General features: G+C 44.0%; 1 protein-coding gene across 1 annotated transcript; it reads right to left on the bottom strand.

Annotated features, from left to right (window-relative positions):
- Positions 1-266: 266 nt before the first annotated feature.
- Myh4 (myosin heavy chain 4) lies at positions 267-23,410 on the bottom strand. The gene is given in 40 exon segments (NM_019325.1): positions 267-523; positions 1,300-1,395; positions 1,498-1,602; positions 1,689-1,859; positions 1,935-2,060; positions 3,441-3,644; positions 4,228-4,536; positions 4,771-4,895; positions 4,990-5,155; positions 5,241-5,424; positions 5,895-6,091; positions 6,201-6,319; positions 6,666-6,792; positions 7,275-7,664; positions 7,752-7,842; positions 7,922-8,067; positions 8,264-8,440; positions 8,651-8,893; positions 9,589-9,844; positions 9,960-10,096; positions 10,188-10,311; positions 10,604-10,721; positions 10,802-10,889; positions 11,412-11,482; positions 12,461-12,770; positions 14,799-14,969; positions 15,499-15,648; positions 15,751-15,869; positions 16,531-16,669; positions 17,711-17,814; positions 17,932-18,030; positions 18,180-18,243; positions 18,387-18,479; positions 18,873-18,987; positions 19,081-19,108; positions 19,711-19,867; positions 20,184-20,327; positions 20,423-20,665; positions 23,153-23,200; positions 23,403-23,410. Coding segments are annotated over 38 exon segments (5,820 nt in total). The 5' UTR covers positions 20,627-20,665; positions 23,153-23,200; positions 23,403-23,410; the 3' UTR covers positions 267-370.
- Between the last annotated feature and the right edge of the window lie 112 nt (positions 23,411-23,522).

Here is a 23,522-nt window from a genome sequence, read left to right as displayed (position 1 = left end):
CAAGGAAAAGGGTTTCTCCCAAAATGAAATGAAATGGGTGACCGCAAAACAATCTGTCATTTTGAACACTGTGGAACTGATTTCTTTGGTGACACCCCCCTCCTCTGTGTAAGCATGAGAACCTTGAATTCATCCTCTGTTGGTCTTTAGTCGGTTCATTTCTTCGACATCTCTGCACAAATTAGGCACTCAACAAACGTTTAAGAAATAAATTTGTCCTAAAAGCATCATAGAGCTTATAATTAAAAGGCAAATGAACTTCTAGATTGCAAAATTATCTGCAGCTTTTATTTCCTTGATATACAGGACAGTGACGAAGAACGTCACATTGTGTGATTTCTTCTGTCACCTTTCAACAGAAGGAATTGAGCTATTCTTCGCTTATGACTTTGGTGTGAACCTCTCGGCTCTTCACCCGCAGCTTGTTGACCTGGGACTCGGCGATGTCGGCCCGCTCCTCGGCTTCCTCCAGCTCGTGCTGGATCTTGCGGAACTTGGCCAGGTTGACGTTGGATTGTTCCTCCTGAGAATGGGAACGAATTGGAGAGAACAAAAATTGACATTTTTCTGCTTGTTAACTGCCTTCGTGGCTAAAAGAAACTAAAGGATTTGCTTCATGAATGAGAAAGTAAAAGGGTCTCTCATTTGGTCGTGTTCTTATTTGAGGGCAGGACAGCCCATAGATTTGATGACATAAATGAGTGTGCTTACAATGCCCCTGCCCCTTTTATTCTCTTTCATTTGACTTTTTCTGGCACATGGAGGATGCTATGATGACTACACAAAGGTCAAAGGAGCAGATATCTGATTCAATCTTGTTTCTAGAACACAAGCTTCAAAGAGAAGACACAGCAGTGATACTTGGTGAGCAGAGCTTTAAGGAAGAGCTAAGAACTGACAGAATGAGAAAGATCAATTTTTACTTTTAAAGTTCAGAACTGGATTTAATCACAATGTTAAATAAGGCTTAAGATAATCCAGACATTTATTTGCATAGGCCCTATGATTGCTGGGAGTTTGGAATGTTCTAGTGAGGGCAGTGGAAGTAGAGAAGCACTTCTGTGATAACTTGTCTGAAACAGTACTCAGTCTCAGAGAAATGAATTACAATGTCTAAAGCTCCCTAATCATCTGCACCAAAAGTTTGGTTTTCCAAATAAATACTCATTTTTCTACCTAATCTTAGCTCTTGGTTTGCTTATTGCCTTAGAAGAATGTCCCTTAAATTATGGGGACTTCAGTGCCCCGTAGAACCAGCTGTGGTCCTGGCCCATCCCCTGCCTCTGTGGAGATACTCACAGCCTCCTCTGCTTGTCTCTTGTAGGCTTTCACTTTAGTCTGTAATTTATCCACTAGGTCCTGCAGCCTCAGCACGTTCTTGCGGTCCTCCTCGGTCTGAAAGATGCAGCAAACAGATGACGTCATTAGCTGACACTACCCTGCTGGTTTTATTTTCTCACAAGCTGTAGGCCTGTCAGAGAGGGAAAGGCCAGTGACCTGGTAGGTGAGTTCCTTTACTCTTCTCTCATGCTTGCGAAGACCCTTGACAGCTTCAATGTTGCGCTTCTGTTCATTTTCCACCTCGTTTTCAAGCTCCCTCACCTGGGAGAGAGAACACGGTTACCAGTTTGGCCGCAACTGTTCACACACACATGGGCAGGGGCCTAAAAGATAACATGGACACCCACTCTGGCCTCCAGTTTCTGGATCTGCTTCTTGCCGCCCTTCAGCGCCAGCTGCTCAGCCTCGTCCAGACGGTGCTGCAGGTCCTTCACCGTCTGCTCCATGTTCTTCTTCATCCGCTCCAGGTGGGCGCTGGTGTCCTGCTCCTTCTTCAGCTCCTCCGCCATCATGGCGGCCTTAGGAGATCAAGAACGCTATTGAAATTGCTAGCTCCCGCTGCTCACTGAGGGCAACAATGTGACTCTACTCACGTCAGTGATGGCTTTCTTGGCCTTCTCTTCTGCATTGCGGGCTTCCTGGACGATGTCCTCCATCTCTCCCTGGATCTGGGAAATGTCTGTCTCCAGCTTCTTCTTGGTGTTGATGAGGCTGGTGTTCTGTTACAAATTTTAAAAAAAAACATAAGAAAACCATATTTAATTGCATTTATAACTAGTGTGTGTAGCCCTAAATAGTTGATAATAAGAAGTGTTCAGAATAAAAACAAAATCAGAAGTTAATTCCAAGTTCATGGCTTTTCTACCCATATCCCTGGCCATAAAACATAAATGATTCAATGTACAATTTAATCTCCAGTCCCAAAAGGTATTTACTTGCTATCTATGGATACTTGTAAACACAGCGTAAAATTGTCCAGCTTTATAGTGCTGTGTACCACACAGCTGATGGAAAATAACTTAGCTGCTCATCCATATTGGTTGCCTCTATTTTGTAAGTTCATAAAAAGCATATTTATTGATGTAAAAGATAATCAAGGGTCCCCATATTTTTGGAAAGTTATCAGTATTTGAAATGGTCAATAAGTTCTAGATACTCATAATTAGTAAGGGAAGTGTCGCATGTTAACTAATACTTGATTTTTAAAATTACAGTATGGATTTGAGCATTTCAATAATTGCCGATATTAGACATTAACAGTGTTCAAAGGTATTCTGTCACATGAGTTTATTATTTAAAAAGTAGAGTGTGCAAATAAGCATGAGACAAAAGTAACACACCCTGAGTAAACAGAGACAACCATTGGTGACACTTTAGTTTATCCTTTTGAATGTTTCTGCATGTTCTCTCTCTCTCTCTCCCTCTCTCTCTCTCCCTCTCTCCCTCTCTCTCTTCTCTCTCTCTCTCTCTCTCTCTCTCTCTCTCTCTCTCTCTCATACACACACACACACACACACACACACACTAAGGGATTCCTCGCCTTAATTTGTTTCATTATTTTTCTGTTTTGTGATTATCTTTCTGAGGCAATGAGTGTTCCATATGGTCATTGCAAGATTATACCACCACTTATTTAATTGCTTTATTTAACTGATTTAAGCGCACTGTGGAACACAAGTGTTGACTAGCACTAATGACCCCGAAGATTTGAAGCCAAGAGCCCTTTACATGTCTAAGATGTTAACAAGATAATAAATATGATGGCCTGCTTGTTTTTACATTCTATTGGCTTATTTATTTGCTGTGTACAGCTGTGAAAGATAAGATGGCCGCCAGTGTTGGATGAGTAACCGCATGCTGTTTTCCATGCTTCTTTATATAAGCTTTAAACTCCAGATTGTTCATGTCCATGACTCGCCAGCCCAGAAGTGAGCTTGTAAACTGTCTCAGTACGTACCTAGGTCACTCTTTGCATTTCCCCAACCCCTTGGGAAGATATCCCTGCCAATATTTTGTGTGCATCTCATGAAAAGGCTCACCCCTTCAGACCGCCTTTAGCTTCAGGAAGTGCATTTGACAGCGCTGGTCTGGAACCTTACCTGGGTGTGCAGGAGCTGCACACGCTCACTGGCATCCAGTAGCTCTTGCTCAGCCACTCTCCTGCTCCTCTCTGTCTGTTCCAGGGATGCCCTGAGTTCCTCGATCTCAGCCTGCATCAGGTTTGCCCTGCGCTCAACCATGGCCAGCTGCTCTTTCAAGTCATCCTGGCCTCTGAGAGCATCGTCCAGGTGCAGCTGCGTGTCCTGAACAGAAAGCAGAGAAACTCTTAGTCACGTTCCAGCTAAAGGGGACTCAAATTGAACGTCGTGCTCACACCTGGATCTTATTAGCTCAGAGTCTGATGAAATAGGAGCATCTACAAGTACCCTTAATGACTTATGCTTGAAGGCATAGCGCAGTGCTTATGCATAATGGTTTGTTTTGGATCCCAACATCATAAAAACCAATCATGGATTATATCTATGACGTTTTGTATCAAGGAAGTACCCTTACATTTCAGCTAAACTGGTTACATCCTTTTAGATGCTTAGCAGGGGAGGTCCAGAGCTGGGCTTGGTGGGTCATGACTAAAGTCCTAGCATCTGGGAATAGATACCACTCTCCACGTACACCTTACTGCTCATTTTGTCTCAGGTGACAAAGCAAATTCTCTCTTGGGCCTTTCAGACAGAATTTAGCTCCTTTCCAAGTAGGCATATATAATTTTTTATCTTATTATTGCATTGCCTTGATAATTTATATCCTGTAATTTTCCTAAAAATTTAAGATTTGAATTCTACAATAACACTGATCCTGTCGATAAAGTGTGCGTTCACCCCTAGGTACCTTGAGCATTCCCTGTGTGTTCCTAAGGTTCCTGATGGCCTCTGCAGCCTGGCGGTTGGCATGGTTCAACTGGATTTCCATTTCATTGAGGTCGCCCTCCATCTTCTTCTTAATCCTCAGAGCATCGTTTCTGCTGCGGATCTCAGCGTCCAGTGTGCTTTGCATGGACTCCACTACTCTGAGGTGGTTTCTCTTCAGCTGATCGATTTCTTCGTCTTTTTCAGCAATTTTGCGGTCAATCTCGGATTTCACCTGGTTCAACTCCAGCTGGATGCGTAGGATTTTACCTTCTTCATGCTCAAGGGAGGCCTTGATAAAAGCAACATTTTGGTAACCTCACTATGGTAGTTTCTCAAGAAGACACTTAGCCCTCCTCCCAAACTTTCAATACGTCTCAATTTAGATTATTGATCCTGAATTTGAGAGGTATGCATCTCAGGTTTCTCCTGGATGGTATGTATACATTGTCCCCTGGAGCTTACAAAATGATAGACCCTATTTGCCATTCTCTTTTACGGACGGGTGAGCAAACCAAGCGTGTACCTCCGCTTCCTCCAGAGACGCCTGTAATTCACTCTTTTCCTGGTCAATTTGCTTCTTGATTTTCTCCAGCTCGTGGATATGCTTCCCTCCCTCTGCGATCTGCTCGGTCAGGTCAGAAATCTCCTCTGTGGAAGAACAGGTGAAAGGATGTGGTTGTAGTAATGGCAGAAAGGAAGAGCCAGGTCAGAGCTAAGCAAGGTTATGAAGATTGGAACTCACGCTGTAGATTCTTGTTCTCTCTCTTTAGCGTCTCCAGTTGATCCAGAGACTCCTCATAGGCGTTCTTCACCTTGAACAGCTCCGTGCTGAGAGAACGGGACTCCTTCTGGGAGGCTTCGAGCTCAGCCTGAGTTTCCTCATACTTCTGTTTCCATTCTGCCAGGACCTGGAAGCACGTCATTAGTTCAGCTGGGAACCCAGACGCGGTGCCACCTTTCACCCCGTTATAAATCACAGGGCACGTGGGCCACCTTGTCAAAGTTCCTCTGCTTCTTATCAAGCGCAGCGCAGGCAGCGTTGGACCTCTCCACGTCAATCATGAGGTCCTCCACCTCATTCTGCAGCCGCTGCTTCGTCTTTTCAAGAGAAGCACACTTGGAATTCACAGCTTCTACGTGCTCCTCAGCATCCTGCAGACGCTGAGCCAGCTTCTTCCTGAGGGTGGCGGTCAGTGTGAGAAGAATCGAAGTTAACAGAGTGGACTCCGCCTGTCTGCTGGCTAGGAAATTCTACTTCCCACCAAGATCTCTTATTTCTGTGTGCCCGTAGGTTTTCTTTTCAGAATGACTTCTTAGTGCCCATTTTATCTCTCCCAGAATTCTGATTTCCATCAGAGCTCTTATCCATCTGAAGTGTCCCTTTCAAACGTATCTATGAAACCAGAGAGAAGGGGGAGGGGGAGGACACTGAAGCTAAGTTAATCCTGGTGACTCGGAAAAGGATCCATTTCCTCACTGATGGTAAGGTTAATGGGATCCTAGACTGTGTACCTGGTCCTCTTAACTGTGTATACACGGAAGCTGTGAAGTTATTTGGTGCTCCTCACGGCACAACTGTTCTTTCCCATTTTCCTTCCCTTTTCCTTTACTTTGGTTTCTTTCTGTCTAATTCACTGAAACCCGTACTTGGCCTCCTCCAGCTCCTCCGTGCGCTGGATGGCATCCGTCTCATATTTCGTCCTCCACTGGGCCACCTCGCTGTTGGCCTTGGACATGGCCCTCTGCAGCTCGGCCTTGGCTTCCTGCTCCTCCTCATACTGCTCCCGCAGAAGGTCACAGTCGTGGCGAGCGGACTGCAGGGCGTGGGCCAGCGCGTTCTTGGCCTAAATAACCCAAAATTGTATGCTGTGAGTTTGTATTCTGATCACCGGTGGCTCAGTAGTGTCAGGCTGCCCAGTTCTGTGAACGGAAGTCTCAATGGAGGGTTCTCACCTTGGACTCTTCTTCTAGCTGCCTCTTTAGCTCCTCAATCTGTTGTGTAAACGCTTGTTTGCCTCGGGAGAGCTGAGAAACCATAGCATCTTTCTCATCCAGCTGTCGGGAAAACTCACCTGAGAGAGGAAACATGAATTTTTTGAATTCTGTTCTCACAACAAAGGGTACAGTGGACTGGCAAACGACCGCCCTCATTTCATAGAACGCAAAGAACATCTCCAGAATGTTAGCGAAGTGCTTGATTTGGTATTTTATAATTGGGGGATTTTGAGGGTTATGGAGGTAACAAAACTTTCTCAAGCCCAAGAGATTTGTTTCCCACCCCGCCTCTAACCATAGCTTGGACTGATTCATTTGTAAATGATCTCTTGCACACATTGTGCAAGGTGTGATCCCAGCTTCTGGGTTGGGACAGACCTTTCATGTTTCGCTGTTCCCAGGTAGTGAGGCCCACGGACTGACCTGACTCTGTGTGTAAGCGTGCCTTCTGGGCTGACAGCTCATTGATCAGGCGCTGCTGCTCCTCCTCCTTGGTTTTCACTTCACTCAGTTGGTCCTCCAGGGTGCGGCACATCTTCTCAAGGTTCCCCTGTGGTGGGAAGCAAGGACAGGACAAGATGATGCTTTTCTACTAGGAAATCTGGGATTCAGAGATCCGATACTATGTATAACAGACACAGGATGTTACTGATGTTGTTCTCTGAGCCTTGTAAGATGCTTGGAAACACTTTGGAGCACAATAATGGAGGAGTGTATGCGACTGACAGAATAAACATGTAATCATCGAAGCTAGAGTTCTTTCTTTAGGGAAACATGAACACCATGTGTGTTGTTCATACCCACAACATGTAGAGGGGACTTTTTCTTGCCACTGCATTACTACTGCAGTAGCCATAGCAACCAAGTTTAAGGTGATTTTGAAACATAAGATGTGGAAGCTTGAGGGGTTTCACCTAATACAGTGATGTCAGTCAGAAAATCTCGGATGATGTGCAGTGTGGCTAGCTAGAGTCCCACACAGTACATAGTCGCTTTCAAGAATTTCAAATAAATTAGGAAGTTGGAAAAGACCTTGGCTTTGGAGACAGTCTCCATGTTGCTAGCGAGGTCGTCGATCTCCATCTTCAGCTCACTCTTCTCCTTCTCCAGCTTCTGCTTCACCCGCTGCAGGTTGTCGATCTGCTCCCCGAGCTCAGCCACGCTGTCCGCGTGCTTCTTCCGAAGAGCGGCTGCTGTGGCTTCGTGCTGCAGGGTGGCCTCCTCCAAGTCCCTGCGCATTTTCTGGAACTCGGCCTCTCTCTTCTTGTTCATCTCGATCTGGGCTGAAGTGGCCCCGCCGGCTTCTTCCAGCCGCTCGCTGATCTCCTCCAGTTCCCGGGAGAGGTCAGAGCGCTGCTTCTCTGCTTTGGCCCTGGAGGCCCGCTCTGCCTCGATTTCCTCCTCCAGCTCCTCAATGCGGGCCTGGGGATGGTGGAAAGGACTGAGTCAGCTTCTTGGGTCAGTCATTTTTCTCCTGATGAGTTAGACTCGTGGAAGCCATGGACTTACCTGCAACTCTTTGATCTTCTTCTGCAGCTGCATGCCGAGGGCCTGTTCATCCTCAATCTTGCTCTGCAGGTTGCTCATTTCAAACTCTTTCCTGTAGGGAAAGCCCTTGTGTCAGTCACAGAGCCACTGGTGATAATTTCCCCCCTCAGACCTGTATCTTCACTGCTTACTTTTTGAGTTTCTCATCGAGCTGCTGTTTGTCATTTTCTATGTCCATTGTGGACTCTTGGGCCAGTTTCAGGTCCCCCTCCAGTTTCCTCTTGGCTCTTTCTAAGTCCATCCTCAGCTTCTTTTCCTGTTCCAGTGATCCTTCAAGCTAAATTATAAGGGACTTTGTTAATCCCTGAACTGTATGTCCTTAGACAGATACTCAAGAAAAACTGTAGAGGAGACACCAAATCGCATGAGGACTCTCAGCCTGCACTTCAAGACTCATGCGCTCGGCTGATGGCTTCATTTCATGATGGCTTATGTCATGCCTTACAAGGGAAAAGGTTGCTTTTCATACTCACGTCATCCACTTGCTGTTCGAGCTTGGTTTTGGCTTTGGTCAGGGTGTTGACTTTGTCCTCCTCTGCCTGCAGGTCATCCAGGGTCTGCTGGTGGGCCTCCTGCAGGGCCTTCTTCTCCTTGGTCAGCTTAGCAATATTTTCATCCAAGCCTGCCATCTCTTCTGTGAGGTTTTTCACCTTTAGATTTGAACAGATGGGGGGCATGCTGATTAAAAATACATGATAATTTAACTTCTCGGGACAACATTATCCTGACAGGGAACAAAGCAGCCATAAAAAAGATGGCAACATTGTAACTGTTTTCCTTTCATTCTCAGTGATTTTAAGGTTTAAGATTCAGTACTAAATGAATACTTGTAACTGCTTTAAAGTGAATAGTTGTTGCACCTTGTTCTCCGTGGCGTGCTTCTCCTTCTCAACCTTGGCCAGTGTCAGCTCAAGGTCATCGATGTCTTTCTTCAGCTCTGAGCACTCGTCCTCCAGCTTCCTCTTCTTGGCGGTGAGCTCGGCATTGATCTCTTCCTCATCCTCAGCCCTCTCAGTCAACTCTTTGATTTTGGCCTCCAGTTGGATTTTAGTTTTGATCAGCTGGTCGCATCTTTCCTCTGCATCAGCTAAGCCATCTGCTTCCTAATAGGAGAAATAGTACAGTTCCATTTGTTTAGGATATATATGAAAATACACAATAACGTACTAAAAGTTGGGAATGGATGACTACCAGTTGGTCTTTGAATAGGCCAACTTGCTATCTTGAAAAAATTCGACAAAATGCAACAATCTTAAGATGTTGATCATGTAGATTAATACATTCCCTCTAAATATCCATGTGTAGAAGGTAAAATGAGGAAAAGGTGGACTTGTTTAAAATATATATGATTTACTAGCCCTCAGTCCTTATGGAAAAGTCATTTACTAATTCTTGACCTCAGGGTTTGTTTTTTCCTCCCTCACATTCAACGAAGGGCTTAAAATTAGCCCTTTTTCCTGCCTGGTAAGAATAATGTGCTTTCTAGTTAGCAATGAACAATATCTACCAAAGAGAGACTATTCTAATGTAAGAAGATGTTCCGTACAGAAAGGAAAATGTCTAGATGTTTTCATGACACTGTTCCCTAGAGACCAGGCTGTGTACAATGCACATGTGAATGTAAGCACCAGGGATGTGGCTTTGTAGCTGCTGTCTCTTTGGGTTTGAATCTTAGTTGTTTGAAGGGCAGGCAATCACAACAGATGCCTGGATAGAAATTGTTTACTCGGAAACCTGCAATTGCTTATTCAGTCACATCCTGACTGTGAAAGGGCTGTGTACCATGTCTGACACTCACAGCTTGAACCTGGAGCTGCAGATCATTTTTCTCTTGCATCAGAGCCACCATCTTTTCTTCTAGTTCTTTCCTTTTTGCCTCTGACTTTGCCAGATCCTCCTTGGCCTTCTCAAAATCTTCCTTCATGGTGGCCATCTCCTTCTCAGTCTCTGCACTCTTCAGCAGGGGTTTGATCTTGAAATACAGCTTCATCCAGGGCCAGTGCTTGACGTTCATGAAGGCGCGGACGTTGTACTGGATGCAGAAGATGGACTCTCTGTGGAAGGAGAAAATTAGATGCAAATGGGCAAAGATGTGTGACGTGACCATCACACCTGCTCTGGATTCAGTGATGAAAGAGGTGGAAAAGGGAGACAGGCTTTGCTCCTTACCTCCTCTCCATCATCTTTCTGAACTCCACCCTCATCAGGTACCCTCTGCACACGGCTTGAGTGCGCGTGATGAGCTGAGCCAGCTTTTCATCTCGCATCTCCTCTAGAGTTCCCAGCAGGCCAGCTTTAAAGAAAACCTTGGCAGAGAAGAGTTGGATTTGTTAATTCACCTCAGGCAGAAACTCTGAAGGTGCTAAAAATTATGTCAGCCATTTGGACTGGCGGTACCTTCGTGTGACCGAATTTGTACTGGGTATGGTCGATGTCAATGGAACCTAGAAGCTTCTCAGAGGCCTTCTTGCTATCAATGAACTGACCTTCCGGGATAGCACTTGCATTGAGAACTTTGTATCTGTCAAAACGAACAGTGTAATTGAAACATTATTTCCCTCCACTGAGAAATGATGGAAGAGTAGCAGCTACTACTGAAAAGAGGGGTCAGTCAAACAATAGAGGAGGGGACAGCATTTAAAACCCAACAGTGGGTTGGGGATTTAGCTCAGTGGTAGAGCACTTGCCTAGCAAGTGCAAGGCCCTGGGTTCGGTCCCCAGCTCCGAAAAAAAAAAAAAAAAAAGAAAAGAAAAGAAAAAAAAAGAAAACCCAACAGTGCTCTATGTAACATGTAAGGGGATATGAGACACACCTCTGCTTGAAGTCTGCGTAGAGGATCCTGCTGGGGAACCCCTTCCTGCAGATGCGGATGCCTTCCAGCACCCCGTTGCACCTCAGCTGGTGCAGGACCAGTTCGTGCTCCATGGCACCTAGAAAGGGGAATACATTCTTTACAGTCATCCAAAGAGAAGCCACACTGGGGTTGCTCTACTCATGAGAAAGGTCTTACCAGGAGTCTTAGTCTCATTGGGAATGAGGCATCGGACAAAGTGGGGGTGGGTGCTCTTCAAGTTGGTCATCAGCTTATTTAAATTCTCCTATAAAACCATTTGGAGAGGTTTAGAACGACTATTTTTATAGAGTTCATTTTTCTTCCATCACATTCTAATAAGCTGTCTCAGATAGATGATGGTGACCAAGGGGGACCTATGTCTGGAGGGTGGATTCCTAGAACATTCCTGATTCTACAGAAATAATCTATTCCAGTTGGTTTTGCTCAAACCCTGATGATCAAAAAGATTTTGTACTGAGACTTTGATCATAAGGAGTAGATGTTATGGAACACAGTGGGTGGTTTTTAAAGAGGGCTTGATTTCATTTAAAATGTCTTTACTACCAGATCTCTCTTATTTGAGGCTTGGGGCAAGGCCTCATTTATAATAGGCTTTGCTATGCAAGAGACATGGTGTGTCTTCCTCTTTGCTAAAAACTTCCTGAGATATTTTTCATATTTAAAAAAACACATTGCTACTTTTTCTTCCACCTTTATCATAAACATCCTTTTAACCCTCTCATTAAAGACAGTTTAATTATCTTCTAAGTGTAAGATTATACTGTACCCTGAAAAGAGCTGACACGGTCTGGAAAGAAGAACCCTTCTTCTTGCCACCTTTCTTTCCGCCGCCACCCTCTGAAAAGCAGAATGGAAAAACGGTGATTATTAGTTCCACCCTTTGCACCCTCCATGTGTACAGGCATCTGGATGTTTCTTGAGAGTCTGTGGTACTCGTCTCCCACCTTCCTTCTTCCATAGCTCATCTGCCTCAATTATAGAGGAAGATACAGTCATCACTGATGTGACTTTAGACACTGGGGGAAGAAGACTTTTGCAAAAGATGGAAGTCATGGGTATGAGGTGGGACTCCCTGATTCCACCCAGATCAGCAGTGTCTCATTCCTGAAGAATCCATCCAGAAGACAGGAGCAGGGTCCTGTCAGTACGCACATGCCCCAAACAGGCAGAGTTTCATGTTTACTCCTAAGTAGTTAAGCTTAGCTCCCTAGCAGGGACCTGCAGTTTCTATTTTCCCATGTCCCAATGGGATTACTTATACATCTAGACTTTGGATACTTCAAGAAGGTAATACAACCTCATTCAGTTACCCTAGCATGACGGCCATGTTGGAAAGTTCCCTGACTTCTGACTTAGCCGGACCCTTGATGGGAACAGTAGACCCTTGATGTGGAAAAGTGGCTGGCGCAAACATCAGCAGATAAACGAGCAATCCCTGATACCTGTGTACCATGGTGGTTAAATATGCTTTCCTTCATTTCACTTGCATTGACTTGAATTCTCACTGTAGGTTGGGCAATACCCATATCTGGTTCCCAATGCTGCCACCCTTTGATACAGGTCATGTTGTAGTGACCTCAGTCACAACATTATTATGTTCACTCCTACTTCAAAATTGTAATTTCGCTACCATTATGAATCATAATATAAATATCTGTATTTTGTGATGGTCTTAAGTAACCCCCATGAAAGAGTCACTTGACTGTCCCCAAAAGGGTCACAGGTTGAGAACCACTAACTTGTATTGTCTCTGGTAAACTGTATTTCTGTGGTGTGATTCTTAAACAAGTTGATACTATAAAAAGAAAAAGTTACCTGCTTCAGCAGCTTGTCCCCCAGAAAATAGGAAAGCCAGAGTCTTCAACCCGGACTTCTGGTACAGCCCCACCACGGTCTCATTCAGGGGGTCCTTGTTCTTGTCCAGCCACCCAATAATGTTGTAGTCCACGGTGCCTGCATAGTGCACCAGGGAGAAGTGGGCCTCGGCCTTGCCTTTGGCAGGTTTGGGCTTCTGGAAGTTGTTGGACTTCCCAAGATGCTGCTCATACAGTTTGTTCTTGAAGGAGGTGTCTGTCGCCTTGGGGAACATGCACTCCTCTTCCAGGATGGAGAAGATGCCCATCGGCTGGATATTAAAGAGGGAGAAAAGAGTGATGGGTCCCTTAGAAAATCATGCCCTGGTAATTTGTGTGGTTGATACAAACTTGAAAAGCAGGCCTTCCAAAGGAAGGACTCAGAATTATGCCTAAACAGATGACATCATACCTTATCATCCCCTCTTCTAACAAAATGCGACAGTCATCATCTGAAGAACGTATAAGATGTACTTTGCTGAAAGACTTAGCTTAAAAGCCCATCTGGACCATCTGGCAAATGTGTTTGGTATGTAAAATGGAATCCTAAAGCTTGATTTTTTATACTACAAATGCATATATACTCTGATATACTCCTTTCTCCCAGTGCAATATCCTTGACCACGACTCTAGAAAAAGTTGGGAAAAGGAAAGGCTGCATCTGGTGAACAAAAATAAAACTTCACCGAGAGGAAAGTGCATCTCCTGTTGCCTCATGAAAACTCGGTACATTCAGCCCTTCCCCCATGTCTGACGTCTGTGGAGTTAAGGACTGGTGGTGACCCATCAGGTCTTGCTCAGGAAGCATTTTGACTTTACTGAGACAAGTTTGATATAGAAGACTAAAAGCAAATTTAGCATTGATGATTATCCAAACTCACAAATTCATTCTCAAAAATCATTTTGATAATCCAGAAGTTGAAATATTAGTGAAGGAAATAAAAATACTTTGGGGGAGGGGAGAGCTGTTTAGTTTTGATGAGCAGTGGAACAATTACATCATCAAATTAACATATTTTCCTAAGTTTATGCAACCTAGTTTTTTTTTCTATTTTGGTAAATTTTAAGCTGAGTATTTGAAATTTTCCTAGCTGGTGATTCCATTTTATTTCTCCTTTATCACTGCTTAGGGAAAGTTCACACAGGTTCTTTCTTGGTACCAACAGGTACATGACAAGATTCCAGTGTGTGTGTGTGTGTGTGTGTGTGTGTGTGTGAGAGAGAGAGAGAGAGAGAGAGAGAGAGAGAGAGAGAGAGACAGAGACAGAGACAGAGACAGAGACAGAGACAGACAGAGACAGACAGAGACAGAGGCAAAGAGAGAGACAGAGAGAATGCATATGTGTGTATATGCTTGAAGCCAGAAAAGCCAGAAAAGGTTGGAGGATCCCTTAGCACTGGCATAACAGGTGTTTGTGAGCCACTTATGTGGGTGCTGGAATCAAAATTCCAGACCTCACGATATAGTAACAAGCACTTTAAAACCACTGAGCCATCTCTCCAGTCCCAGGATCCCAACAGTTTTTGAATGTTGAAGTTGTTTATTGATTTCTATGTAAATATGATACATCTGTTGCTCCAACTTAATTAGACAGATTTCCTTAATGACTAATTCCCTTAATTACTAGAGGAGAATTCAGAGCTCACTCCCAAGGAAAGGTCAAATGGAAGTTTCATGTATTTCCTTGGTAGTAATCATGAGTAAGGGATGAATTGATGGATTCGACAATTAACTCCCCAACCTTAGGCATCTTACTTGCAATGCCCTGTTATACAGTGCACATGTGCAATGCAACATCATAACCATACCAGGATTAATTAACCATTCAAAGGACTGACTGTACTTTCTTCCCTTCCTTCCATACCTATGAAATCACGTAAGAATAAAAAGCCTATGTATAGTTGTCTGTGCCTTTAAGCACTCAGGAGACAGAAAGAGAAGGGTCTCTGTGAGCCAAGGCCGGCCTGGTTCTACATAGTGAGTTCCACGGCCAGTGAAGGTTACATAGGGAGACGCTATGCCATTAAAAAAAAAACTAATGAAGCATGAAGTTATAAGAGCTGGAAACATGAATACATGTGTTTTGCCTGTATGTATGTTATTGTTTTTTCCTAGAAACTGCTGTACTTTATCCATTAGTTACAGATCACCCATGACATCCCTTTGAACTGAACAGAGCACACAACCATGTCAAGAGATGTTACTGCTTACTCTTTAAGTAAGTAAACATATTGTAAGTAAACATAGGAAGGGGGACCAATTTTTGCGCCTGTTCTGAAGTTTCAAAAGTCACACAAACCTTCTCAATGAGCTCAATGCAGGCTGCCAAGTCCATCCCGAAGTCGATGAACTCCCACTCAATGCCTTCCTTCTTGTACTCCTCCTGCTCCAGCACGAACATGTGGTGGTTGAAAAACTGTTGCAGTTTCTCGTTGGTGAAGTTGATACACAGCTGCTCCAAGGTGTTGAACTATATGGGAAGAGATAAATGAATATAAGCAATTTTGTCATAATTCCCTATTTGCTTCTGTAAGGCAGCTAATACATCTTTTCAAATTTTGAGACATTTAGAGTTATTATCTTGAAGGTTTAGACTTTCAGATCATCCCTTAAAGGGTGGGTGTTAAAATTCTAATTTAAAGAGTAAATTCTCAAAAGTTTTCTAAGGAACTATATTAAATCTTGCATACTGGGTAAAATGCTGTTAAATTGGAGCTCTTTGACATAATCATCTAGGGTGACTTAAGAAAGTGTTTCTATGCTCGTGTGCTTGAACTCAAGATCAGTTTAGAACAAGCCATGCTTTGAGACTCTCTCTAGTCCTGAAAATGTAGCATTCTCTTTTTTTCCTATTTGCCCTCACTGACAGGTTTTCAGATACCCCCAGTGACCCAATTCATCAGGAATTTGTACTTTTGGAACAGCCTATTTTGTCTTTTGGGAAGAGTATTTCCAGGACTCTAGCATCTGGTACATCTGCTAGTCAGTTTATTACTCACGTCAAAGATCTCAAAGCCAGCGATGTCCAAGACCCCGATGAAGTACTGCCTGGGCTGCTTGGTGTCCAGCTGCTGGTTGATGCGGGTGACCATCCACAGGAACATCTTCTCGTACATGGCCTTGGCCAGGGCGCCCACAGAGTTGTACACCTTCAGGAAGAACATTCGTTTAGTTGTTTGAGTTAGACACAGGGGATAAACTTTTAAGTCTCCTGTGGTTCAAGTGGATGAGTGGACTTGAATCACAATTACCTGCTGCACTGTCTGGCCTTTGGTGACGTACTCATTGCCGACCTTGACCCTGGGGTAGCAGAGGGCTTTGAGCAGGTCAGCAGAGTTCAGACTTGTCAGATAGGCAGCCTTGTCAGCCACTGCAGGAAGGAAGCAAGAACAGTGGGCCTGACAGTGACTTACACAGCTTCATTGCAAATGATGACACTGGCGACAATGGTCTCACACAAACAGTGAGGCACAGATGTTGTGAAGTCTGTCCGTTTGTTTATGTCTGAAAAGTACTCCTGCTCTTCATGCTAACTCTAGTAGTTCATACGTTGGAGTTGGTGGAGGAGTCTATGCTCTGTGTGATACTTAAAATACAGCAAAAGTAAACTTCAGGTAATAATTTGAGAAACCCTCACCCAGTGGGCTCGGAAATTCTGAGTTATTTACTAGAATAAAATGTGCTTCCATCAAGAAGTAAATATTTTCTTATAAAAAGCGAATGAAGAGGGGTGGAGATGTAGTTCAGGACAAGGCCCTGGGCTCAATTGCCAGCACCAGACAGGCAGGCAGACAGACAGACAGACAGACACACACACACACACACACACACACACAGGAAAAACAGAACAGGGGAATGGACAGAATAATAAATTTTCTCAATAATGTAAAATATCAATGTATCACCTCCTTGCCCCAAACCGTCTGTCTTTCCTTATAAAGGTCAGGCAGTACAAACGGGTCCCTGCCTCTGAAAAGCTTCATGTCACCAGTTGTATCAGATGGAATGGATGGTGGCCACAGCAGTGTTACCTTCAGTGCCGTCTGGCTCAGCCTGCTCTTCCCTTTGCTTTTGCTTGAATTTCATGTTCCCATAGTGCATCACAGCGCCAGTGAGCTTGTAAATGGCCACTTTTTCATCTGCAGTGAACCCCAGGATGTCCACGGCAGTCTGTTGAAAGAATTGAATTAGCAACAATTTACCACCATGGCCAGCTTGCTGGGGACTCTAGGGGTCTGGCGTCTCACTTCCTCACCATGTTTTGCTTTATATCTGACTAATACTATGATGGCTTACGAGTCAGTTTCTTCTCCTCCGATCCACAGAGTAACATGAGGAAACCTAGACCAGCCTTTCCATGTGAGTAGTGTGGGTGCTAAGGACAGCATATGTAGGGTCCACACATTTTCCTGTTTCTTGTCTCCCAGCTCGTTTCTTCTTCTCCTATGTTGCCCTAACTTAGTGCACAGCCCCAGCATACCCTCCTCCCATCTCACTTGATATGGATGACTCCGGAAAGAGGCATGAGAAGAGTGTTTCTTCTCCCACCATTTCTCCACATGTTTCTTTGAGGTCACAACTTGACGCACTTGTTGAAATGCTTTCTGTTTTATTCTCCACTCTATCAGGTTTTGTTTACACTCTTAGTTCTCATGCTAAACGTCGATGGGGTTCATAGATAGGAGTCCACATCAACAGAGGTATATGAAAGTGTGTCTCTCCTAAAGCTTCCTTCATTCTTCTAGTCCTAGATTGCTGGGGCTACCTCATCCTGAAACTACACATTATTAACAAGGCCCTGGAGTGAGGTTGTTATGCTTTTTTTTAAAACCTTTCAGATGTGACTACTTTGTCTAATATTATAGATTTTCCGAGATTCCAGATGAGGGGCTGGCATAAAGTAGAAAAGAAATCACTGTATTATAGAGGTATAAGTGTTGAGCCAAGAGTGGCCAACACCATAAGAAGTAAAAAGACCCAGCTAGGTGAGGGATGTCAGGTACCTAACACTTACTGCAGATATTTGAAATGTAAATGCATGTGTAGGGTGGCATTTAAATCTGTGGTTTTTTTCCCCAAATGTAGAAAGCCTGAAAGACAGCCTTGTCTGACCTGTCTGTGCTATGCTCGTCCATTTCACTTTGATGGGAGAAGAGAGGGTTACGTGCTGGAAAGAACCTTGCTATCTCCTGCCTCTCCCCTAACACTTACGTCTGTGGCCATCAACTCTTCCTGGTCATCAATGCTGGGCACTGTGATTTCACCTTGACTGACGTAAGCAAAGTCATATGGGTTGGTGGTGATCAGGAGCATCTCTGGACACATGGAAAAGGGTGTAGGGAGTTAGTTTGGTTTGCAGCACGTCTCAGAGGGCCACCTTAGGCTGGGTGTTGTCTTCCTTGGTGGAAATAAATAAATAAATAAATCCTTACCGATAAGCTCTGGTTTCTTATTGGACATGACTTGGTAGAAGATGTGATAGCTTCTTTCAGCCTTGAGCTGGAAGGTGACTCTGGACTTCTCTAGCAGATCTGGAAAGGCAGATTAAGCATGCCTTAAACGAAAAGGCTACCAGTAGAAAGGTAAGCTTCGAACTTCACCCAGCAGAAAGAAGAGCAAGGTTTTCCAATAAGCGCGCCCCAAAGAAAAGACTCTCAGTCACCGTTGTTCATTAACTCACAGGTTTCGATATCTGCGGAGGCCAGTTTGCCTGTGGCACCGAAATGGATTCTGATGAATTTACCCTTAAAGAGGCAAAGGAGCCTAGATTAAAAGCTGGAAACCATTTCATTCACTAAGGGCCAAATAAGTAGAAAGTATGTTAACATGGTGTATCGAAAGGAGTGGTGGCCATTCTCACTCGAACAGGACAACTAAGGAGACTTACGAAGCGGGAGGAGTTGTCGTTCCTCACAGTCTTGGCATTGCCAAAGGCCTCCAGCAGAGGGTTGGCACTGATGATTTGATCTTCAAGGGTCCCCTTAAGAGAAATGGGAAAGGAAGATAAAGTTTGGGTTATCTGAGTCATATATACTAAAATAACTTCTCTGTCCTCCCCTTCCCTTGGTCACGCCCTATAGCTAGGCAAGGCTTTAGAAGGAGAGAGGGAGTCCACATTGGAGAGTGGGACATGCCTGTGACATGGCTTGGTCTCCTACCTCTCAGGCTCCATTTTTGCTCCTGAGAAATGGCTGAGAGGGGCTATAACTTGCTAACTTATCATCCTGTTCATCTGAGCCTCACAAAGCCCTTCCAAGGTTTATTTTCTAAACTCTGACGTTGTGGTTATCCAGTTGCTGTGGTTTTGACACTCCACTGTCAGGCTTTGAAAAGCCTGATCTCCCTCCTCCCTCCCTCAGATAGACATGCTCACCTGCATTTTGCCAGAAGGTGCTTCCTCCTTCTTCTTGTCCCCGGTGACTGCAATTGTTGCAAAGTACTGGATGACACGCTTCGTGTTCACAGTCTTCCCGGCCCCGGATTCTCCACTGAGAGGACAGAATGAAAGTCAGAATGTAAGGCAGGAGGTACTGCCCTAACGATCAAAACTCAGCAGACAGAAAGGCATGGCATCTACGTACGTAATCAGGATGGACTGGTTCTCACGATCTGTGAAGAGGAAAAAAAAACATAGACCAAGTAAACAAAAGCACAGACACTAATAAAGTTGTGCTCTTCTTTCCACGAGTCTTAAGAACTCAGTGTGAAAGATGTGCTAATTATCACACTGTTCTCATTATTAATGTGTAGGATTATGGGAAGCACCAGTTCGCTCCTTTACAATAAGAATCAGCCAAGTAACAAGTGACCTTACAGTCTCAGGTATCCTCCCTTCACCTGGATCATAGTTCAAAATCCTGTCATGTTTTGAATGTCCAGGCTGCATTCCCTATAGTGCTGGTGAAATTCCAAAGCTTACTTTTTTAAATGAGAGAGTGCAGTAGATGTAATTAAGATGTAGAGTTGATGCCTAACTTTGATCAAATTGAAATGAAATGAGCATCCACCAATTTGGATTTTTAGCATAGAAGTCTAAGCAAATTTCCCTGTGCTCTTGTAATAGCTGCATCATATTCTTAATCAGTTTTTCCACTCTTATTGCTCTCATCACACGTGCAAAGCATTTCATTCTCAAGGGGCTGACCATATGTTCTCTCTGCTATGAGTCTACGAGTGTTTTCTAGTGCGTGTAGAGATGGTGATATACTAACCCGTCAGCATGAACTGGTAGGCATTATCAGAGATGGAGAAGATGTGGGGCGGGGCCTCCTGTCGCTTTTTGCCTCGGTAAGCTGCCACCACCTCGGGGTTGTACACCGGCAACCACTTGTAGGGGTTGACAGTGACACAGAAGAGCCCCGAATAAGTCTGTGCACAGAGAAAAGGATACTTAGTCAGCAAACACCTCATTACTCCGACTTAGAAATACTATAGTGTGGGCAAGGGGAGAGGCTCTAAGGAAGTGTGGGGTGCTTGTGAGCCTTCGTGGTTGCATCCATTGGCAACTTCCTTCCCCATTGTCCGCTGCAGCACTAGTGTTCCAGTTAGCCAACTAACGTGGTTAAGCAGAGAGCTATCCGCACATTCATGTTTAAAGATGCTATAATTTACAACACTGACATAATAGGACATTTCAACAACAGAAAGTGCACGGACTTGATGAAATACGACAGAGGACACTCACGTAGATCATCCAGGCTGCATAACGCTCTTTGAGGTTGTACAGCACAGCGGGCTCGTGGAGGTGGGTCATCATGGCCATGTCCTCGATCTTGTCGTACTTGGGAGGGTTCATGGAGAAGACTTGATCTTCTTTAACTGTGACAGTCTGTTAAGAATGGAAGGATCCAGTTAGTGCTGACTAATTAGCAGAAGAAGAGTATTCATGTTTCCCTACCTCTCCCACTTCTTGCTTTTACTCACAGCTCCACCTTCGGTCTTGGCCGTCACCTTCCCCCCTTCCCTGCTCTGCACGGTTGCTTTCACATAGGACTCCTTAGCATCCACCACAAACACTGATGACTTGGCATCAAAAGGCTTGTTCTGAGCCTCGATTCGCTCCTTTTCAGACTTCCGGAGGTAAGGAGCAGCCTCCCCAAAAACGGCCATCTCGGCGTCGGAACTCATGGCTGCGAGCTATTGGGGGCAGCTTAGGGCCAGGTGCACCTAGAGGAAGAAATGTACATGAATGATAACCCTGGCCTGTGGGTTTCCATGTTAACAGGCTTAGTTTGCTCACTCTCTTATGCCTTTTCGGGTTCTCCCGTGGAATGTGCCAGGAGCTAAGAGAAGACAAGCGTACCTAATAGCCCTGTGTTGAGAGTTTAACTTTTTGTGACCTTTTAAGCCTTGGTTCTTCCTTCTGTTTTATAAACTAGAGTTGAGAGCTGTGGGGGAGGGGATGAGAACCATCCAGCCACATTTGTCAGGCTATAATGTGCTCAGCACCTTTTGTTGTTTCTGTGTGTTCTTTTTTTTAACCCCCTTTCCTTTCCCTACCCATCTGTTTCCATTGCTTGCTTGTTTGTTCGTTTGTCAATGTGGTGATACAAAGAAATAGAAAATAATTTTTCTAATTGTTTCATCTTAACGAACCTATTTTTAGAAACCTAAACACTGCTCAGTATGATGGTATACACTTTTAATTCTAGCCCTTGGGAGACAGAGGCAGGCAGATCTCTGTGAGTTTGAGGCCAGCCTGGTCTTCATAATTCCAGGACAGCCAAGGCTACATAATAGAGAGATTCTGTCTCCAAAAATATTTAGCCATTTTTCCTTGCCACAAACTATTAAAGCTGAATGCCAAAAACCACTAAGTTTGGATGTAAGAAAAAAACCATCTCAATTCAGGTTAATATTTTATGCACACAGACTTGTAGTTAACTGACAAGAATTAAAGGAAAAAATACCCATGATGGATATTAATAAAATATTAGTATGGGGAGAACTATGAAATAATCACAAATGATCTTATCCCAGGTCAAAACCAAGTCCCTGCTGTCAGTTTTTAAACTGTGCACAAATTGTCACTCTTATCTGGGCAAAAATAACTCCAAAGGATTGCTTGAGAAAAACAAGCATCTGCATTTTAATGAGACTGCCCAGTAGTTCCCTATCAAAGTCTGTCTCTCCCAGTTTTTAACTGGCTTTGGCCTCCCCCTTGTTTCTGCCTGGTCCTTACTGCATCAGGCTTATGACCTCCCACTCTCCTACCCTCTCTATTTGAAAACATCACATTTCTAATTTCTCTCCTGAAATGAATAGCCACTATGAAATCTCAAGCCAAAACCAATTCGCAACTTTTTTTTTTCCAACTGACAAATCCTGGTCAGATAAAACAACTCCCTCTCTGGCCAGAGTAAAAGCTGGTGACCTCTGGAGTGGAGGAGGGGACAGGACAGAGGACAGCATGTTGGTATAGTGACTGTCAGTGATGACAAAGGCTCCAATCTTTCCTAGACTTTCCATAAAACATCTCAGACTTCTCTTAGAAACAGTGACCCTCTTCCCAACATAGATACAAAATTTCCCACACACTGTAGCTTAGAATCAACAAAAGGCTTATGGGGAGACATGGAAATTGAGACCTATTTTCAAGGGACAGGTATTGAAATGTTGGGTGTTAGCATTTTTCCCTTCAAATGCTATTCTGTGACTTTGTTTGGGGGCGGGGCTAATGAAGCACATTTGAATCAATTACTCTGCCCTAGTGATTGATGTTGTGCAGTGGATCCTGCACCAAAAGGACACCATCCCTCTGCTCTTGTCTCGCAGTCCTTTGTCACCTTTGAGTCACAAGCCTTCACTTTGTTGTGTGGTGTTGGGCTCTGTCCACGAAGTGGTAATCACCTCCAGTGTCAACAAGTTAACATTTATTCCCTTGTAAGCTATAGATTTTCTACTTTTTCTAAATTTGTTTTACTTAATATATTAACCACAAACCTATATGTTCTATATATACATATATATGTTCTTCACATACATCTCCTCATGCAGAAAATGGGAGACCCACTGAGCGTTTTGATTGGTGGAAGAGTCCTTGGGAACCACTGACTTAGATATTAGACAAGAGCCAGAGAGACACTAGCAGCCAACTTAAACTTGCCCTTCTGATTTTACTGATGAGAAAACTAAGGTTCAGCCAGGTAAAGGGTCACCCAGGGTCACCAAGAGGTGGTAAGAGGCAGTGGTGAGCTATGAGCCTGGCAGTCTAGGTCCAGGCCTAGTGTTAATGCTCTTGAATCACACATGTTTGAAGACACGTAAAAGCTAGCTGGCATGGCCCAGGGAGTTGAATCAGTGAAAAGCCTAGATTGGCATCCAGAAATTTTGAGTTCTGGTACAATGTTTGGGTTTTTTTTTTTTTTTACATTTTTCTATATAGCTTCTTTCATTGAACTGCATAGCAGTTCATATTAAATATACACGAGGGTTGCCTTCTTCATCGAGTTCCAACAAAATGCAAAAGAGAAATGGCATAAAACTTTGTTCAATTAAATGGCTTTAAAAGGCAAAGTTTCATGAGAAGCTATTTTAAAAGACCAGTCGCTCCTATGCCCAATAGAAAGGCAGAAAACAAAATAGCCACTCATTAAAATGTTACGATAGAGAAAGCCCTTTGTTCTTCGGAAGGTAATAATAAATTTCTCTTACCTCTTGTGTTACCAGATGAAGAAGGAGGCAGGCTGAGTCAGACAAGTACTGTTGAAAGAAAAAAAGAGAGATACTGGGTATTTTTCTTCCTATTCAATCACAAAATCTTAGAACTATATTGTATGCAACGCCTTTCTCAGGGATGTTGACTGTACTTAATGCTTGGGAAGGAATAGCCATCTCCCTCACAGGGAAACTCCCTCACATCAGGAGTGCACAACTAGCCAAGTGTTCTGCCACACATACTTACCTTTACGGATTTGAGGAAGGACAGGACAGAGGCACCAAAGCTTCACTTTTATAGAGGCCGTTCTGCAAACACAGCAGCCACCTCAGCTGTCCTAGCTGGGGACCTACTTGGCAAAACCAT

This window comes from Rattus norvegicus, chromosome 10 (genome assembly GCF_021556685.1).
Source record: "Rattus norvegicus strain SHRSP/BbbUtx chromosome 10, alternate assembly SHRSP_T2T, whole genome shotgun sequence".
In the NCBI taxonomy this organism is placed as follows: Eukaryota; Metazoa; Chordata; class Mammalia; order Rodentia; family Muridae; genus Rattus; species Rattus norvegicus.
The sequence above is the reverse complement of the archived record's forward strand: the minus strand, read 5'-3'. Positions and strand labels throughout refer to the sequence as shown.